The sequence below is a fragment of the Aythya marila genome, assembly GCF_965140915.1.
Source record: "Aythya marila genome assembly, chromosome: 4".
Classification (NCBI taxonomy): Eukaryota; Metazoa; Chordata; class Aves; order Anseriformes; family Anatidae; genus Aythya; species Aythya marila.
The window spans coordinates 32,127,123-32,148,383 of NC_139045.1; the positions used below are offsets into that span (position 1 = coordinate 32,127,123).

The window sequence follows — 21,261 nt, forward strand, 5'->3', positions numbered from 1 at the left end:
TCAGTTTTCTTTTGGCTTACCTGGCAGCATCATGAACATCCCTGATTTTTTCTGAAAAGTTGAGAAGAGCAGCATCTTTCTTTTGGGCTTCCTGAAGCAAACAGAACAAAACCAAAACACACACAACCCATTAACATTCCATTACCAGGCCAAAGTGCCTAAGTCCAACAGCTCTAAAGCCTCTGGGAGGGCATTTAAAGTTTTGTCTCCTGCACTGTTTTCCTTCCCGTGCAATCCTAACACAGTTGAGCAGAGGACACCACTTAAAAGAAAAGCAGGGATGAGAACTAGAAACATTAAACAAGAGCTTCCATTTCACAGTCCACAGCTATAGCTGCTTATACCAGTGAACCCAAGTCACATTAATAGGGAATGCTAGGGAAAGAACAATTTACTGATGCCTATTGTTTGAGCAGATACAATGTTTCCTGCACAAACATCAATTAATACCCCATTGTTTGCTGACTAGAAATCTGTTAAGCCAGTTTGTACACAGATAACCAAAGGCACATATGGAAGCATTTAAATTCCCTCCCTTCTAAAATCAAAAAGTTTGAAAGGAAAGAAAAATAACTAAAAAAAAAAAAGTCTGCTGCAGCTTTAAAAATACTTGTCAGTCACCAGAGGTAGAAAAAAAGAAAAAAAACAACCGTTGATGAAAAGATTCAGTAGGATGATTAAAAGAGTACTTATCAAAAAAAAAAAAAAAAGTCACTTCTACATTGTAAGAATTCAGGACAGTAAGAGATAAGCTACAGTGAGAAAGTTAGATGAAGGTAAGCTCCTACATGAGATTAAAAAATCAAGCTTTCCATGGATTTCTGGATAGGGTGACCAGAGATAGAAAAAATAGTGAACTTTGTGTAAGGAGGAGAAAAGAAGAGGATCAAAGCCTTAAACAAACCACTTTTTCTGAGACACATAGCTCCTTATATTGTCAATCATCTATGGCTTTAGGTTTGCATCAGTTACAAAATAGCTTTTATATACCAGAGCAACAAAATGCAGCAGGCTCATCCCAGGTTTGTTTGCTTTTGTGTCCGCCAGCTTGAGCAGCGACGACAGTTTAAATCCAACAGCATTGCCAGCATAACCTCCCTAAAAAGAAGGAAACAGCTGAGGTGTGTGGCATAAATGGACTGCAATACTAACAATGAAGTTTGGTCGATCAGCCGTCCCCATTTTAGATGTCACTTACCGCATTCATAATATTCCCAGCCTGGAGGACCAAGTGCAATATGGAATGCAGCTCCTCACAAGTCATTAACTCTGTAAGGAGCAGAAAATTGCTGTCTAATAATTGTTTACAAATACACACACACTTAACAAACTGCTCTTCACATCAAGCTTTTAAAGATATTGATTTTTATTTTAACAAGAAACTACAGTGAATTGAAAGGTCATGGGAAAAAAAAGGTCCTATATAATTCAAAGTCAAAAGCACAGTTGGCAAACCTCAAGTATATGTTCAGACTTCAGCTTTGCAAGTGTAGTATTTCCAAGGCAACCCCCAGTAGCTCACAAAACATTTGGGGCCTGATCCTGCAATGTGCAAAGTATCTTATGCAAGTGTCCTCACAACCTACTAAATTCAGTGTGAGGCAAATGTTCTGCACCTCGCAGGATCCATTGCCATCTGTCAGGATTGGATTTTTGAACAATTATTCTTTTTAGGGAGACTTAGCCATCAGGCCTGAGAAGACATCAGACAATGTTTTAATTTTCCATTCTTATCTCACTCCCATTATGAATCACTATTTTATTTCTATATAATCACCAACTCAGAGTGGCATTTGTTTTACCTCAGTGACATCAAAGACGATTAGCAAAGTTATATTCAGTGTGAAGCAAAGAGTCAAATGGAATAGAACTGCCACTTAAAGCTTTTCCATCACGGAAGCTTGCTTTGTACACATGCCCTTTTTGCAAAATGCACAGTAGTGTTCTGAGTTCATACACCTCTTCACCCACCCCACACATGAACAGAAAACAACATGTGTTTAAAAGTAACTGAGCATAGCACCTTAGAAATAAAGGCACGGGAATTCAAAATTGCTAAGAGTTAATAAATCAACATTACACAAACGGCACAGTAAACCAAGTAACTGCAAATTTGCAAGTCAACTATAAGGCAAGAAAATCGATGTGAGCTGTTTTTAATGTAAGGTACTAATAAAAGGTGGAATCCTTTCGATTGCAGTATAAATGCTTTTAGAAATTATTTCGTTTCAAAGTTCACATTCTGAAATTTACCCCACATTTAACTGCTTAACACAATGCACTAATCTATCATGTTGGAAGCAGACAGCCCTTGTATCTTTGGATTTCAGTGTTTGCAGGATAAAATCATAGAACTAATTAAGCAGTCTGAGATCTAACAAGCTATAGGTGAGGAAGTAAGGGGGAAGAAAGAGGAGGGAATACAAAAGAGAATACTGGATTTCATAAGGCCAAGGAGAGAAAGCAACATCTGAAGTTTTTGCATACTAAGAGCCTGCTTAGCGTCACTACGAGATACATCCATTTGTAGGCGAGATGAGAATCCACCAAGCTATTTAGACCATCCTAAGCCTTAGTGGTTATCAGCGTTAGGATTTAAGTAAATATTCTCGCAGCTTAATTACAAGGAAAGAAACAGAGTAGATGGGTATAGAAAAGTAGACAGAATTCCTAAACAACTTCAGGCTATCAACAAGCCCTCAAGTGAAAAGACCAAATGGAGAGGAGCGCATGACACAACTGGACTGAAGACAGGGAAGCTCAGCCTGATTTGCATGACTGGCCTGGTGCAGGATCTGGAGACTAAAGTGTCTCCTCTGGAGGGAAAGAATTCATCAGAAAGGTCCTGGGTGAAGGACATGAAGGACAATAGGGCGCGGCTGCTTTTATACATAACATATTCCCCTCACCTATGTCTGTTGCTCAAAACAAAGAGCAATGATTTCAAAGAGCTCCCAATAAAAGGCCAAACTCAAACCTCAGCTTAAAGTAAGGGGCATTTTCCTGAGTCAGGAAGGACCAGTTCAATCCCCACATTTGGGAAGAACACACCAGACTTCTCTCCCTTTCCTTTCACTAAAAATGACTATCCTAAGCGCTGGTGTTCATATTTGAATATTTTGACTACTGTGCCTTTTTATCCCACTAGAAGCAGTCTAGACAGTGCTCCAGTAGTCTGTCAGAAAATTTACCAGCATGAAGCAGGACTTTCATACTGAGAAATAGGACAAATAGGTACTCAAGGCATTTGAAAATGTCAGCATTAATGTTAAATTAAACTAGGACATCAGTTATTTTCCCACAGAGCAGAAGATACCAGATTTGCTTAAGAATAGCCAGTCGTAGTATTTCAAAGATTGTGAAATGTAGAGAACATAAAACAGAATTACGTTTCCACAGTAAAGATTTTAGCCTATCAGTACTGCCGCCTCAAAAGGCAGCTGCACATAGGGAAATCTGAAAGCTCTACAGTGATTTTCTCTGAAAATTAGCAAAAAAGTTTAACAATGGGATTCAATCACAGCAACACATGATACATGAAAGAGTGAACTGTATTCAAATGACAAGGATGTGTCCTAATTTGATCATGGACACCTTTGCTTGCGTCAGCTTAGGATACGCTGTTTGTAGGCTTTGGTCATGAACTCATTGGTAGTGTGTCCAAGTCTCCAGATTTTTGATTTTGGAAGCAAAGATTCACCAGACACACCCTGATGGCATTTGTCAGAGGGGAGTTAGCTTCCTTTTAATAGTGAAGGTACCTGAAATTCAAGCTCTGGTCTTCATAATGCAAACTAATTAACATGCTAACAAAAACAAGAGTATTATACATGTCCCAACATGCTTAATTACCTTTTGTTGCCCGTCTTATAATTTTCATGTCATCCTGCAGAGAAGCACAGGAGGGTGAGAACTCCCTCTCTAACACCATGGCTTCAATCCTAAGAGCGTAACTGGAGCAGACAAACAAACAGGTTTAGAACTGACAGCCAAAGAGAACCATCATGAACAGAATAAACCTACTATCTCCTTACTTTGGCACCTGGATTAGTAAATACATGAAGGAATCAGCTTGAGACAGTTTTGATACATCTCCATCAAAGGCTTTTAATTTCTTTACCTAGAAAAGAGAAAAAAACACTAGCAAAGAATTTTATTGAAGATCAAGATTAACTTGATTCTGGAAGGAAACACCCTGAAAAACAGTAAATTTAACAGGAGTTAAAGAGTTCACTCAGTGGCTAAACAGCTTTAGAGCCCAAGATCTTGGGATTTGGGCACATCCCAACCAGAAAATAAAACCATTAACACCACTCTTCTCCCCAAAGCCTAGCTACAAAATCCAATGGAAAAAACATGGTACCATCACTCTGTATCTCCTCCGCTCCCCGTCCCCAACTGCTCCCTCACACATGTTCAGTCGGTGTTTAAAAAAAAAAAAATTGGCCTCATCATTATGTCTAGGATAACACTGTTCCAGTTTCCCTGTGAGAATCGGTTCTTCTCTTTCTCACTGGTCCATTTGCCATTCTCCAACTAAATGTTTGTTCTGCCAGGAAACAGCTGCTTAAGTGATGATCTGAAAAATGATCCTCAACTTTTCAGCAACTACGATACACACTTGGGCATAACCTAAAGTACTGGGTGTAGTTTAAAGTTAACTGTGTTCAGCATTTTCAGCATAAGACTGCCTAAGTCTCTTTGGCACTGCCTAAGTCTCTTTTTTTTTCCAGATACTTGCTTCAACTGTTGCCTCTAAAACTCTCTTAAGGGGTAAAACCTAATGCTCGAGTTTATTTTTTTTTTTTCATTCATATGACATAGTTTAAAGATAAATGCAAGGTTGCATTTTGAAGTTATTTGTGGTCAGTATTTTGAGACAGCGTTTACGTGTAAAGGAACTATCACTGCATTCATTTTGTCAATCTTCCTTCCCAGCTCCACCAAAATCCATATATTTGCATGATCTGCAAGCCACTGATCTGCCCACATACTTAGTATATGTTTATACAGAAGAAAGGGAAAATACATGCACATACACTTAAGTATAACTGGAATTTCTTCCACATTTCCCAATACAGCAATTGTGTCCAAAAGCAGAGCTCACTCACAATTATGCTATTGCTTCATTCAACCAACAAGTTCACATCCAGTATCAGTTGTACACTTCCACTGATTTAAACACTACCCATCAGCCTTCCCTTTTATGACATTACACTTAAGGCCCATTCATAACCACATTTACACAGCTGCTTTTCAGTTTTAGGAAGCTTGTTAAGATATCATGGAAAGAGACACACTCCATCAGGGCATCAACAGTTTTCAGGCTGCCAGGAATTAACAAGATATCCATGAGTTCTAGATTTTTTTTTTTTTTATATATTGTTGCTGTTGTTTGTGGCTTTTTTTTTTTATTATTTTGATTTCACATTGTAAAAAAAAAAAAAAAAAGAGCAATACTGATCTATAGTGAAAGACAACACAGGTTATGCTAAATCAGGGATTTTAAAAAAAATCGGCACTTGCAGAATAAAAGGATTCTTAAATCACTTTTTCCGCTTTATTCCCATTCTTTCTTTTCCATACCATACAATACAGAGGTGTTAAAAGCACATTAGTAAAGAGAAAACAAAAATTGGAAATTAAACCCAGAATAACAAAGCTTCCTTTTCAAATTTCAAACCAACAACAAAACAGACCAATATAAAAACTTCTGCCAGAAAGAGAATTCCAAGCAAAAAAGCAATTTTTATTCAGGCTATCTAACTCAATTTCCTAACCTGCCATTTAACTCAAGATATTCGGACAAAAGCTCCTTCTAAAGACAAACTGCATACCATTTATTTGAGGCCTGAGAAAACTCCTAATTTACAGAGTCATTCAAGAAGTCTGCCAACAAAAAACAGGAAAGACCAGACTCAACATTCCTGATATTTCTAAGGTGTTAAAACAAGCAAGAAACAAAACCCAAATAAACACTTTTTCCCCCCTACATTATGAAGTGGGGGGCGGGAGATAGTAAATATCTCAGGCAGTCTTTGCAGGTGGTTCTTTAACCTTCCCAAAACATAGCGGTCTACTTTCTAAGCAACAAAACCTGCAAATTCTCCAACTTTGTTTTAGTATATTGCAAACATCAATTTGCCTATAAAGGACACAGGCATTCAGATTTTCATGGGCGGAAAAAACCAACCACCAACAACAAAAAAACAAAAGGAGCACACCACTGCCACCCGCAAATCACCAAGATGCCACAGGCATTTAAAGAAAGATGCGATTTTAATACTTAAATGCACAAAAAGTGAAGAACAAAGCCTGAGATACTCACACAAATATTAACTTATGCTGCCTGAACTACATTTAAATGTAGTGCTGTAAGCAGAATCAATGTTACTTATGTGGAGTGTTAATGCTGCAATGTGAATTTTGCTTCCCTGGGAGTCGAATGTTTCAAAACTTTTTGTGGACGCTGGATGAAATCCACTTTCTCCCACCCTGTACCAGGAAAAATGCCTGGAGTGGTACAAGGGCGTCAAAACCCCAGAATTCACCCAGAGGAGTTTTCCTGTACAAGCAAAACAGAAGATATTCACCTGGCTGCTTTCTGATGGGTAGGATGGGGTGTGAATGTCACAATGCAAAAATTTGGGGCAGTTGCCAGCCCAAAAGAGAGTCTGTGTAATGATCCTTAAAATAAAGATGTTCTCACAGCATGGCTACGCTTTTTCCATCCCACATCAGCCATCTTAAACCCCGCTGTCTTTGCCCTAGATGTCCAAAACTACCTTTATAAGGAATAACAAAGAATCTTCACTAACAAGTCCCAAACCCAAGCAAGGTAGAGGACAGTGACCCACTCCACAAAAACACAAACAGGGAAGAGTTACGAGGTCCCTTTTGTCCTACAATTCAGCACCTCATAGCCTGGTTCCCTTTGTGAATTTCAGTTTTCCAGACAGGAGGCTGAATCCCGTGTTAACCCTGTCTTAAAACTGGAAATACTCTGGGGAATGGCTAAGGACAACACCTCAATGAAGTTACAACACCACTTGCATGTGCATTCCCTTTTTATTACTCAATTCACAACTGAAAAAGTCCCTTTCTCCCATCATGAAGCAGAAATAAAAGTTACTTGTTTGACACTCCCTATAAACTGAACTAACAGCTTCTATACACCAAAGCTCAGAAGTTTTGGATGGCTGCCCCTACGTGTTCCAGGGCTACTCAGAAGCCCATGGGAGAGGCCTCTTCTCTCTACAGCCACGTTGCCTCAGTCTTGCTAACGAGAACCAACAACCTCCAGCACTCCTACAAGTGGGAGTCCAACCAAAACACCCAACGCAGCCAGGAATTGCAAAGAAACTACGGGCACTGTCAACAATGGTTGCTATTAATCATGTGAGAAGATACAATAGATAGGTTTATAATTAGTCTGAGAACACAAAAGAGCTTAAAAAAATGTGGTTTATTTTAAAATCACAATGAATAACTCAAACATTTCCAGCCTTGACCTCCTCTCTCCAAGCATAACAAAATCTTTTCCACAACCGCATGTAACAAGACACAGCAGTGTAATGCATACACGCAAGACAGCAGAATTGTATTGTATGCTCAGTTCTGTATCACTCAAATTGGGCACAGAGTTACTAATTTCATTTTTTCATCATATTTGTATATGGGATATGCATTTGCACTGTCCATGCATGCCCATGCACACTACATCAGATTTTAGATACTGGAGGTTCTCACATAAATAATTTGCTTCAGTTATGAAACATGGAAAGCCTGATCTTTTATTTGATTTGTGAACACTTGGACTAATTATGACTACTGCAAATATCATTCCTCACAGATAGGAGAGCTACTGCATTCCTGCCACTCAACTTCTCAGACATTTCTTGGTTACCAGAAGTACTTACTTACAACTTCTGGGATTTTACTGGGGCGTAGAACAGATATGCTGCACTCCTAAATAGAAATCCAAGATCTCTGAAGAAGGGTATACATCAGTACACCACTCATCCTCAAATATATGTCTCTAACTAAGTGCTTTCCCACGTGCCAATCAGCTAAGTCAAATATTCCCCATATTACAAATAAATAAGTTAAGCCAAGTGCAACAGTCCTGAGGAGTAAACATCTCTCTGTTGTTTGTGTATGTGGTGGGTTTTTTGTTTGTTTGTTTTTAAATATTTCCATAACATTGGAAACACTCAGGGCACTAGAGAACAACACAACTGAAAAACACCAAATCACGAGGGCGTATGGGAAAGCAGCTAATGTATTAGGTGGTGAGATACCATGGGGCACATGCTTGGGTAGTGGCAAACCTCTATCAGCTAATGGTAAACAGAAAAGGAGAAAAACCCGTAGCTAATGTAAGGGGTGAAAAAAAGGAAGCAGAAGACGAAAGCCCTGAAGGATGGTCAGCCGTACAGAGTGCTGACTGAAGGAAGGAGGGGACAGTTGCTATACAAACATGGTTTGCGAAGGGTAGAGCTGATAGACAGAAACAATTCCAGTAAAGCAGGTGACAGATGACTAGGGTTTTAAAACAGCAGAAGAGCAAAGGACGGGCTTGAGAGATTGTGAAGGAAGACATTGTGTTGATAACCTGGGCGTGCATGTGTGTGGGTGCACTGATTAGTAGTATGATACGCTCTCTTCTGTATATATTTAAAAAACAAATTCTAGCTATTCTAGCTCATTAAAAACTGGACTCTCACCACTTCTACCAGTCGGGGCCTGCTGAACAGCGCGACGATGTGCACATACAAGCAGCTAAAAGCTTCTCTGTTTTGGACAGGAACAACAAGTAACAGTTGTCAGCTGTTTTAACAGGACGCAGTTAAGAAACTTAGCTAGGAATCGGTTCAGAAGTGATGAATCAGAGAAGGCCATTGCTTCAGTCACAACAAAGGCTCCTTGGAAATCAACATGAGCTGCAAGAGGGGTTAAGCAAAGGAGAATCCAAATAGGCATTTCTTCCTCTTACAGAGCTGCTAATCACCATAAGGCACCTTCCAATAAGGCTTATTCAGTCAGAGAACCTATCCTACCTGTTAACGGATTTAGAAATGTTTAGACCTTCTCCTGTTCCTTTTTTTTCTTTTTTTAAATCCACGCTACTGTGGCTACTCTGGTGCCACTCACAGCCCTGAACTGTTGAGTGAAACACTGCAGCAAGCTGTGGGTTTGCCAGTTTCAAGAACTTGTCAAGTTTTTCAAATTAAACATTTGAGAATACCTAAACATTTTCAGTGTGACAAGAAGCCTTCACAGCAGTGCCAATATTTCAACAATGGTCTTATTCACATCGGAAAAAAAACATCCAGCAAAGAGCCAGTACTTGCCATTTACACGCAACAATCCCAACAGCTTTCATAGCTGGAAGAAAAGCTAGAAAATTACTAGTACTGACACCTATTTCTGCATGTAGAGTTGACACAATACAGCAACGCAAAAAGAATAATCCTAAAGACAGCAGATGGTAAATTATTTGTTAGCCTGAGTCTTCAGCTTCCGTTCCCAAAAAGCTGTTCCATCTCAAAGATGCTGGAATGCCTCTCAGATGTCTGAGATAATACGGACTGAAACGGTGTAAAATGTGTTGCACACGTCAAAGCAGTGACTAGGAGAATGCTGAGGTAATGTGACTATATACCATAACACTTCTAGATAAGATTAGAGTATAAAGCCAGTGTTTATCCACACCAGATAAACTGTAAAGGTTGTTGGTCATAATGAAGGAGTGAGGCGGTCCAGAGTTGCCCTTCCTACAGCTGTGACCAGTAATGGTGTTCCTCCCACCCTGCTTTCATTTTGACAGACTAAAGGTTTATGGTACCATATAAAAGAAAGAAGAAGACATCTCCAAACACGCAGCTATCAGGGCGGAGTATATGCCCAGCACAGGGTGCTTGGACCTCATTCTAACTTGCAAGACAACTGTGCTACTGGGAAATGTAACTGCAAATAGCTGAGCTGCTGAAATGAAGGACATACAAAGGGGGAACTGCAAAAGGACAGCCAAGACAGAACACGTAACTAAACAACAACTAACTTTGTAGGAGCTGACTGCCTAGGTCTCCGCTCAGGGCAATTCTCAACCCCTACAACAACAAAACTGGTCTTTAAAAGGATGGGAAGTATCCAAGGGTAATCCCAGAGATAGCTTGCTGAGAACACGTGCAACATTCTCCAGGGACATGACAGCAGTAGGATGACATGATGATGACACCTTGCCAAAGCTATGTCACGTGCTATGACCACTAGATCAAAAAACAATTAGGGACTATTAAACTAAACAGGGAACACCAGAAGAAATAGCACCCCTTCATCTGATATCTCCAGTGACTTCAGATAATTTGTATGTTTGTATGGTTCTGATGCCTTCCCCTTAGTAAACCATGAATCCGTATTTCAGGAGGCAACTATTCAAGACTAGGAGGCAGATGATAAACTAACAAAAAAGAATAGGGCATACAAAGAGAAAAATTAATATACATTTAGAACAAAAAAAAAAAGCGCTGAGAAAGACAAACAACAAAATCTCTAAGGTTTCTAAAGAGATGGATTTTCTTTACTGCACTAATATTCTAGGAGCCACAAGTAGCAAACGAGTTATTGGACTCACTCACTCTTTGAGCACTTGAAGAATGAGGACGTGAAGGCACTGAAACACTCTTCCATTACGGCAGCACCAACACACACACTTAACATATTCTCCCTGTCCCACCCCAGCTATAGCTGTGGTACTGTACAGAGCTTCCCATTCCCAGGAAGCAGTGAACGCTCCAAGAAATGAAACAATTACAGGGAGAACAACAATGGGGAGAGGGGGTCTTTCCTTTTCCTGACCATGAGTAAAGAGATCTCTGAAGCATGGAATTCATTAAATAAAATACAAGTATTTTCACACCGAGAACAAGCTTCTTCTCTGCCTTCCCTTGGGAACAACAACAAATCTAACATCTGATGCCCCATAATTTCTAATAGTGCTCTACATCACAGAATCTCTTCCATTAATTTCTGAAGCGGCTCCTTAAAAGCACTTCTTAAGTGTTATGGTCCCGCTATCTTGATGGGTAGGCCTGTTGTCAAATCACCGAGTTGGAAATAAACAAACCTCTCAACCCTGAGCAGCACCAACTGGATCTATCTACAACGTGGCTAGCTGAGTACTGAGGACCATCTCCTGGGGATTCGGAAACCACGCGCTGCCTACCAATAGTTAGCAGGAGGATGCATTTTTACTACTGTCATGCTCCAAAAGACAAAATTCAGCAATGCACATTAGACTTCTAGTGGAATTACAACACTTAAATCACACAGCAGTACACCCTTTGAAACATTTTCAACTTGTGTTAAAATAAAAACCAAGATCTAAACCAGAAAGAGCAAAAGAAGAAAAAATACCTTTCTCTCAGCTTACTGCACTCAATATGCACAGTTACCTAGGAGTCACTTAAACTCCACCGTTTTCTCTGCCTGCCCAGAGAGATAAATCCCAGAAAGTTAAATTTTGTTTAAATATAGAAATGTGCACTGGAATTCAAAAAAGGGGGAAGGGGAAACAGTTTGAGCCGCCAGAACTATTTCAGAACTATTTTCACCACTTTTTCTCATATTACACATTTAAACTTGCTGATATCATCTAACTCTAAAAAAAATAATAATAAATTAACACCACTTTTTTTAAACAAGATTCCCTGCAAAAGAAGCTCAATTTAGGGTTGAATAGTCAACAGAAAAATAATGTGTTTTGCTAGTGACTGGATCTGAGATCTGCTGCTGCACAGAGGAAACAAAGTGCTTGGACAGCATGACCTTGAAGTGGTAAAGCACGTGAGGTGAGGCTGATCTCTATGTGGATGTTAACTAGCAATTTCCTGAGTTTCAGCCATCACCTTGATGTGAAACACTCAAGCAATTCCAATGGTAATTCTGTCAAGTTTGTGTTACACATTTCTCTCAAGTATGTACTAATGGGTCAGTACAAATACAAGAGCAGACAGGGAACTGTGCATCATTAAGCAGGGCTCCAGGTCAGTTGATGAAGCTTCACCTCCTAAATCACCTGATTGGGTTTGAAGGGTGGGACCATGAAGGGAGAAAGCAGCACTTGCACATAGGTCATATCATGGGCACAGAAATGGAGCAGAAGGTGCTGCTGGCGATTATATTATCCTTCGGAGAACTGAACAACCTTAGCAAGTTGTACGGGTGCTGCACAGAGGAGCAGCCTTTCTGCCCTTCTTGGAACCTAATGACCTGGGCCAAGGCGCAAGCAGATCCCAGATGCACCAAGAAGGCAGCAAACCGTGAGGGATAAGAGAGCACCAGAGGATTGACGACACTCAGCTCCCAGGCACTGCAACAGGGAAGTACGAGGCAGGTGCCAAAGAAGTGAAATAATTTGTTTGCATTAGGATATACTTTGATTTGGAGTTTCCTGACCCGCAGTGCAGAGTTCTCTGCACTGCACATGGGACGGTTCCTTTCCTTGGTAGCGTGTTTATGGGACAAAAGCTCATAAGGGACATCAGAGATCAAAAATACCTTAGCAGTACTTTCTTTAAAAAGCACATTAAAGGTAGGTGAAGTTACCTGATGAGAAGGGAATCGCTGCAATCTCAATGCCACATGTAAAATGAAGATTAAACCTTTGCACTCAGGGATTTCCTATCCCCTGACCTAAGGATGGTTCTGGATCCCCACCAACACCCCTTTTTTATTTTTATTTTTTGACAGCCCTTCATGTTGGGATCCCAGACAGTAGAACTCCACAGAAAAATAAGCTCCATGTAAAACCATTATTTACCTCCTCTGCTTCTGGCAACAATTTAAGAAATTCATTCAGCAATTCAGAACCATAGGGCTCACTTCTTCCATGATAAATATCTTCAATGATGGATTCAGCAGACCTTGAAAAAACAATTGAGCATACACATTTCTAACACTTGTAGGTTGAATAGTTACAGAAATTGAAAAAAACATCACGCCTGTGTTACTGAAAGGAATTATAATGAGGTTATCCGTATCTGTGTCTGCAGCAATGTTATTCTAACATTAGTTTGAGTGATGCCTTTACTAAAAGGTAACATCAGGAGTGAATACAGATAGCATTGAAACAGCTTAATCAAAAACAAACAAACCCCCACCTCAGCTTTCTATTAATTCTTTATAACGAAGGGGGCCCAATGAAAAGCAGATCTCATGCAGTATTACATGAGATATAAGGGCTTCCTTGAACCGCACCTGAAAACTCACTTCAACTAACAGCAGCAAAATCTGAATGTTTGGGGATAAGTCATATTGGCTGTCAAAACTAAGCATTATTAAACAAATTATGAAGTGTAGTTACTTATGACTAGCTTGTATAGGACTGCAAACTCCATCAGAACAGAGCACAATATACCATACATTTGATGACAACTGAAATTCACTATGAATTGCACATATCTGCAGCTTGCACTAGCAGCGTGGAAAAATCAAATCTTACTTTTTGAATTGCTTGAGAAATATCCCAATGTTCATACTCCGCTTTGCATCCAAAATGGAAACCTGAGAGAGAGAACAAGAGGGATTAATCTACTAATACATAAGAGAATAGTACATACTACAGATATCATTCTTAAACTGCTATAAACAGTTGTATGCACTTGCCACCAAACCACAAGCAAAATAAATAATTTCTAATCAAAGAACTAGTTTTTACCAGGGAAATGCACAGACCACCCACAACCCCTTTTCTCAAAGTGTAAAAACACAGCGACATTAACAGAAGGAAGGAATAAAGTTCTATTTCATTACAAAATGAAAACATTCTTCTTGCTTATTTGACAACACTGTATCTGTAAAATGTTGCTCAAGTAATACTTTGTGCTGAGTCTGGAGGCCCCACAGTTAGTTAGCAACACACTTCAAAATCAGTGTATTTCAGAGGTTACGCAGCAACTATGAGGAGGGGCTTTCTATAAGCAGAGGTCAACATGCAATACTGATTTCATTCAAGTGGACTAACAGCCACGCTGATCAAATGGAAAGATAAACCAGCCAATCTTGAATCAAAACCTGAGACAGGTGACATTCAAACCTGTTTCCTTGGTCTAGAATGAAAACAGAAACCCATAATAAATGGGTCTCCTCCCCTCACTGTACTTTAAAGATGATTTGCTAAGTCATCTTACATGTACAATTCTGGAGATTAAGCGAAAAGGTGTATTTTTCTTTTTCCCCTAGGTTTTTTTGCTTAATTTTAAATAGAAACATTAGTTCTTTTCATGCTGCTTTTTCTGACTGCAATGATGTACAACTGCAAACCTGAGATGTTAGCCACAGTTCTAGAGAATCTTGTCCTGAAGGTTAAAGTTTTACCACAGCTACTTTGGTGGCAACAGCTAGAAAATCAGGAGGTATACAAGGACAAGAGAATTGCTTCATGCTAATAGTGCCACAATAAATCAGCTCAGTACACACAGATGTTCAGGACTGCTGTTGGACTCACATGATGTTTGAGGTTTTGGCAAGTGGAAAGGTGTCTTGACCTCTGTGACAGCGTACGAATTAGAAGTGTATGTATATATAAATAAAAAGTTGGCACCGTCAAGAGATAGCCTGCAGTCAGCTGGTGATAGGGAAAATACAGGTATGGCTAACGTGCTATCCGCAGCGTACTACTGCATGCACATAGAAGACAGCCTCTTCATATGGTGAAAAAAAAGTGAATCAGATTCTAAAGTTTTGCAAAATCTGGGAATCTCCTCTCTCCTGAAACCAGTAAAGACCAGGAAACACAGGAAATATCAGAGTATCAGGTTTAATTAGATGACTACTAGCCTGAAACCCTTCATTTTTAGCATATGCAAAGATAAGAGGCCAGGCCATGGTTTATTCTCTCCTTATCTTAGGAGTTGAGAGGCCCCAACAGATCATTAAGGGAAAGCCCCTTAACATAGGACAGGTTCAGCTATCTCTTCTCCTGCACTATCTAATCTGTTTTCAAATGCAGGGACCTCTCACTGACCTCTCGCACTGCAGCTCCAGTCCCTAATTGCTCCGGTCACTGCGAATTCTCTGATCTCTCTCTACTGGTTTAAGTCAAGTAAGTTCTGCCATCGTGACATTAGCTTTTGGGTTGTTTGTTTTTTTTTAAGCATTTTCAAAGACAATCTCCAGTACACCTCATTTTCAGTCACAGTTGGTAACTATTACAATAAGACTGACCATCTCGTGGGTAAACTTTTGGTTTCCGTGGCACAATTCAGATGTACATTACAACCTCAGATAAAACTAGAGATTTTTTTAATGTCTGCACTTGAAGAAAAACAAGGGATGATAACATATAAAGCTGCATTTGCCTTATCAGCATGACATAATACAAATATCATAGTTGTTCTTCTTTTACGTACGGGGACCTTACATGCTTTTCGCTCTGACTGTACACTTTCTTGTTCAAGCACACCATCAAAAAGCGTGACTCAGTTTTTGGTCATTCCTTGTCTGGTGTCCTTTTTAAGATTATCAAAAGCGTTTGAAAAAGCTGTCATTACTTAACTACCTTCAAGGAGTTTCCAGACGCGAGTGTGAGGAGGAGAAAAGGGGCACCTGGCAGACACTCCATAAACACACCTCCCAGCTCTGCACAGAAGTACGGTACCTTCCACCTCCCATTCAGTAGTACCTGGCTGCATATCAGATTTAACAGCCTTAACATCTATTCCCAGTGTCTACTCCTCTTCCCCACTGAGCTTTCATTCAATTTGGTCCTTGCAGAAAGCTATCTGCATGATTTCCTCCCAGGCGCTTGCTTTTTACCCTTTAAGCACTACCCCAGCTTTTCATAAAGCCTGCTCCTCTCATCTCTTCACGCACACCTTCAGTACCGCTGCCAGCGCAGCGCATCCTGGATCTCTGCTCGCCACCTACAAAGACACCGAAGTGCTGTGTACCACTGACATTGGTTGACTGCTGGACTTGGGAAGCAAAGAACTGAGAACAGGCTCTCCCCGCTCACTGGGATCTTTCACACCAAAGAAAACCTCTTATGGTTCCTTATGATTTACTTCAGGTCCATTCAGGAGAGTTTTCTCTACTCTCATCTTCGACTCTCCTGACAGAGAACACTATTAAACGCCTGTTTACCTTACCGTGGAAATATTACAACCTGCTCAAATGCCTTGCACCACCTCAGCACCTGCACTTTGCCAGACATGCTTGCCAGCAAATGCAAACATCCCTGCCTCACACACCTGCCATCTCCCTTTCTTAATCAGTTCAATCCTTTACGAAGGACAGCTGGTCCACTCCCAAACCCACTGGTCACCACCATCATTTGCAAGCTGGTGTGCTTTTGAGATCTACAGCAGGAGCAGACCCTGGAGGGTAAGAACAGTGTCAGCTAACCAACATTAATCCACCACTGTTGGATTAATTCACTGTTTTAGATGCCGCTGTGTTAAGAGAAGGGGGAAATTAGCTTGTGAAGTTGTGATGATGGTAAGAGGAAATCTGCTCCTGAACTCTGAGACAAATTTTCAACCAACAGGAAAGATACAGAGGAGCATTTTGGCAGACACAAAAGACCTCATCTCAACCCCAGATTTGCAGTCACTGTGGGAAGGCAGCGGGAGTTTCTTGCCATGAGATGGTCAGTGAGGAGCAGGAACATGACAAGGTGAGTTTATGACAGACAAGCGAAACCAAAACATTGCATGGATTCCCTGGATGAGAATAACAGGTTTTCACACAGTGGGACATAGCTCATGAATTTCGGCAAGCACGGTCAGCCTGGCAGCACAGGCTCGGAGCCAGAGATTAGGAAGGACACAGACCACATCCTGCTTCAGCTTCCAGTTCACTTTACAACCTGCTGAACACCAGGGTTGAATTCATCATTTGGGGCTCTGCTCCCTGGGTCACACGCAGTGCCTGAGGAAAGGGGCACTTCAGCAGGCCGGGCAGGCCAGGCAGCAGGGCCGCCCCCTCCATCTTGCCCGCCTGCCACACTCCTCGCCTGCTCCCTCCCCAAGGCTGGCACTCAGCTCATTGCTTTTTTGCTGGGTCTGTTCCCTGCTGGATTAACAGGCTGAATCAGCTCTCAGGAAGGTGGAATGAGTGCTAGAGCTAGTATAGGCAAAAGAGAGAGAGGGCACAGCCAGGAGAGGGGGAAGAGACATATGCTGTTTGCCCCTTCCACCTTCCTTCTCCTGTCACGAAGCCCTCGCACGGGCTCTGCGATTCACTGCACCCTTTCACAAGCCATCCAACTCCCTAAAATGACAGAAAACCACTCCCAATGATGCCAGTGCACACGTGAGGGGAAGGGGGGACGGGAACTGAGGAGGAAGCCAGGCCAGATCCCTCGGCCGGCCACACCACCTCCAAAGGACAGGGAAAGTAATTTGCAGTCAGTGTGTAAACTTTGCTCTGCACCCCCTGTTTTTAAGAGACTCAAATTACGCGCAACCATAGTGGCAAATTAAGCTCTTAGTTAAGGAAACATGCTAATTAATCTCCCTTAAGGGTTTGGTGAGGGCTTGTTTATGAAAAGGAAGGCATTTGCTGTAGGAGTGAGTCTCAAACCTCAAGAGACTTCAGTTATAATAATGATGTTTAGTACCGAGCCTCCAGAACAGGGATTCAATAACCTGAGCTGAGCTCCTAAATTGCATGCATATAGCACTGCAGAGCGAGGAATTAAAAGAGAACGCAGTTCTGTCAGCTCCTACAAGACAGAACTTTTGCCAACTGCCTCGTGATTTCATAATCGCGCTGTGCAGCAGGCATGAACACCCATCTCCACCAGTCTCTGGGGAGTGCCCTCAACACCGGCTGCAGGCAACCTTCAGAGCTCCTGCTGATGCCCCTGCACCGTGCAGAGGGGAGCACCTGAGCCCAAAGAACAGTCTGTGTCCATGCACAGGGGCGTCACTTTGGACAGATGCTGTTTTCCTCAGATTTGGACTAAGCAATTCTTGAATTTAGGCACTTGAAACTACCATGAAAATTTGCTGCTGACACACGGCGACAACTAGACTGATTCCACCACGCGAATTCGGAAGACGCAGAAGCCACAACACGGCCAGAACAGAACCGCAGCTCCCTCAGCCCTACTCCAACACTGTCTTCACAAGGCCACGGGGATGCCATGTGCCTGTCTGCTGCAGCGAACCGAGGATATTTGTCGCAACACTAGGGTGAGCAGCAGCTGCCAGCACTGATGATAGAGAGCACAAACACTGCCTGTGCCTCCGACCTCCATCCCTTGCCGCATGATGCCTACAGTAACGCCGAGCATGTGAGCTGTTGCGTCCCGTGCTTCCGCGCCTCCAGTGACACTCAGCTCGGCAGCATTATCCCCTTCCCTCCTTACTAAGCAGCCAGTACCGCAAAACCCATTAGCACACAAGAATTGCTCACCACTGTCTGACATGTTCTTGCAGCGTGCTTGACAAGGAAGTTGATCGTTTTGGCACCTAAGCAGCGTGATAAGCACACAGAGGCAGGTCCTGGTCCCTCGCTGCCCGCCACCTGCAGAGGCAGTGGACAGGCATCGAGCTGCCAAGGACCACAGTATCAGCTCTGGATGTGTGCAGAAGAACAGTAATTGTAATAGTGTGGGAGTTTGTTTCCCTCATTTTGCAGACCCATATTTTTAATCTCCAGCATTGCTCCCCAAGATGCCCCAAGTCTCAAGCTGTACATTTGGAGCACACTGGGGCTTCCCCTGCCCCAACTGCTGTACACTAGGGGCCACATTCAGTTTATGACATTTATCATCACATTTGCTACATCTAATTCTTCACCACATGGCACTCCTGGAAGGGAGCAGGTGCTTCGTAGGAAACACGTGAGGAAGGAGCTGTGCTCATCCACATGCAGCACAGGAAGTCTACTCACTGCAATTCTGATTCAAAGATGCACATAGCCCGAAAACAGCGCAGAGGTTAATCACTACCTCTGATGACGGCCTCAATTACTTCTTCCCGATGTCAGGGCTTCAGAGCCTGCAGTACTCATACCTGTTTTAAACCCCTGTTTATTCTGGGGTTTATTCCTCTTTATGCTATGTACAACATGAACACTATTGGCGCATCACTTTGTTCTTGCTGATATTTTATTTTGATCTCTTCCAACTTCTGAGAAACACCATCAGCTTTGAGTCCCTATTTTTTCACTAAAAACTGATACATAATCACATCTGTTAACCCTGTGCCCTCTGTGTTTTGTTTACAAGCTAACATGTAAACACACACAGCTGTGATTAAATCTGCACTTCTACCCCCCAGTTACTTCACAGAAAGATCACTTGAGACAATTCAGCTCAGGCTTCAAAAAGAGGCTACCTCTAAGTCAGGACTGAAGAACTAGAAAAGTTACTTCTCAGTTTACTGGAGAGTGCACCTGGAAGTGCTTCGAGTATACCTCTCAGCACCAGAACAGAGATCTGTAACAACCTTCTGTTCGAGCTGAAAAATCAAGCAGGTTATTTCTGTGTCCAGAACAACCATGGTAGATGCAAAAAAAAAAAAAAAAAAAAAAAAAAAAAAAAAAAAAGCGCGTTCACCAGCAACATTTATGGAAGTTGAAACTTTAAAGTTATCTCAATTGAATAACAAATTCCCTTAACCAATGCATTGTATTTTATTGCCTCATTGTCATTCCGGTACTTCCCTTTTTGACGTCTCTAAGACATCGGAAATACATACAGAACATGTTAACCCTTGAGATATGACTCTCCTCCCTCCTGCCTAGTATATATTTGCATTTTGATTGTGCAATGGACACAGGGGAAGAGCTGAAGATAAAAGCTACAATGCACTGAAGTTTCACACTAAAAACTCAATGGCTATCCAATAAAAGTAAATACAGGTGTCTTCAGTTCCCTTTGCTTTTATTTATTTTAAGAGGTGGTCAGATCACAGCACTTACCCAGGTAAAAATAATAAAACACTGTTAGCTCTTTAAAAAACAGATTTGTGCCACCAAGGACAAATCCTCCCTGTCGTTTATCCTCCCTGTCGTTCCCCTCCCATTCAAATCAAGGCAAATTTATAGTCAGAATGGACCACAACAGAGACAGAGGTAAACAAAGGCCAGACAGGATTCATACCAATTCCCACAGCATGGTGGAAAAGAAAGATTGAACTTCGGTTCTTACCTCCTCTTTAGTCTCCTTAAACGAAGACTTTAAAGACCGACTTCTGGTGTCCTGGGGCTTGGTTTCTTCCTGCTGCCCAAACAGCTCCTCGATCGTCTTGGTGTCGATCTGATACTGCGGTCTCGCCGCGATCGTCCAGATGTTGGTTTTGCCACGGACCTGCTCCTCGGGGATGGTTTTCCAGAAGAAGCTCCGCATCCGCTTCTTCCTGCTGTGGCTGTCGTGCCCGTTGGTCAGCGGCGGAGGCAGGGGGGGGGTCGGTCCTGGCAGCGGCGGGGGTGGCGGTGGTGGCGGCGGCAGCCCCGGGGGCGGCGGTGGGGCAGGGGGTGCCCCGGCCAGGGGACATGGCGCAGGGGGCGGCGGCGCCGCAGCGGGCGAGGGGAGGTGCGATGCTGCCGTGGGGTCCTCGCCCATCAATCCCGTTGCGACCGAGATGGCCCCATTTTCTTTGTCATTGACCAAGGAGAGACAATTCATAACATGCATCTTACGGCCCCTCCGAAGAGGAGAGCGTCAGTGCCTCGGGTCTGCCTGGCGCATGGAGCAGCGCAGCAGCGGCGTGCAGTGCAGTGCGTTGCGTCGCGGGGCGCCCGGTCAAGCTCTAGTCTGCCAGCAGCAGCGGCTCACCAGGGGACTGCGCCATCTTCGCAACCTGCAACGAAGGGCAGCGGGGAGACTCGGGTCAGGGAGGCTGGTGTCGTGCTGAAAAGACACCAGGATTAACACGTAATGGCGATCAAGAAGGAAAATTTAGGGTATCAAGCATCCTTCCTGAGGCAACCGTGTAAAATCTGTCCATGCAATATCTCAAGTATTTGTGGGGACTCAGACTTGGAGAATACATATAAAAACAAGAATCTCTCCTAAATCACACACAGCAGATAACAAACCCATGCTTTAATCTCAGCTCGGTGCAGTTTTGTAAGAGAAGGTACGTATCCCAGATTATTAAGCCAAACAGTCGTCGACTCTTTTGCCCAGGGAGGTGGTTGAGTCACCACCCCTGGAGGTGCTGAAGAAAGGCGCAGATGTAGGACTCAGCAGCACGGTTTAGCGGTGGACTTGCCAGCACTAGGCAGAAGGTCGGACCAGGTGAT

At 42.4% G+C, this 21,261-nt stretch overlaps 1 protein-coding gene across 1 annotated transcript in view; it reads right to left on the reverse strand.

Annotated features, from left to right (window-relative positions):
* FHDC1 (FH2 domain containing 1) overlaps positions 1-20,771 on the reverse strand; it is a 32,017-nt gene extending 11,246 nt beyond the window's left edge. The window contains exons 1-8 of the mRNA XM_082759059.1: positions 20,165-20,771; positions 13,505-13,566; positions 12,824-12,926; positions 4,035-4,120; positions 3,853-3,953; positions 1,199-1,269; positions 991-1,098; positions 21-91 (exon numbers count right to left, since the gene is read on the reverse strand). Of these exons, the coding sequence (XP_082615185.1) occupies positions 21-91; positions 991-1,098; positions 1,199-1,269; positions 3,853-3,953; positions 4,035-4,120; positions 12,824-12,926; positions 13,505-13,566; positions 20,165-20,650 (1,088 nt within the window). The 5' untranslated portion in view covers positions 20,651-20,771. The remainder of the gene's footprint in view (positions 1-20; positions 92-990; positions 1,099-1,198; positions 1,270-3,852; positions 3,954-4,034; positions 4,121-12,823; positions 12,927-13,504; positions 13,567-20,164) is intronic.
* Positions 20,772-21,261: the final 490 nt, after the last annotated feature.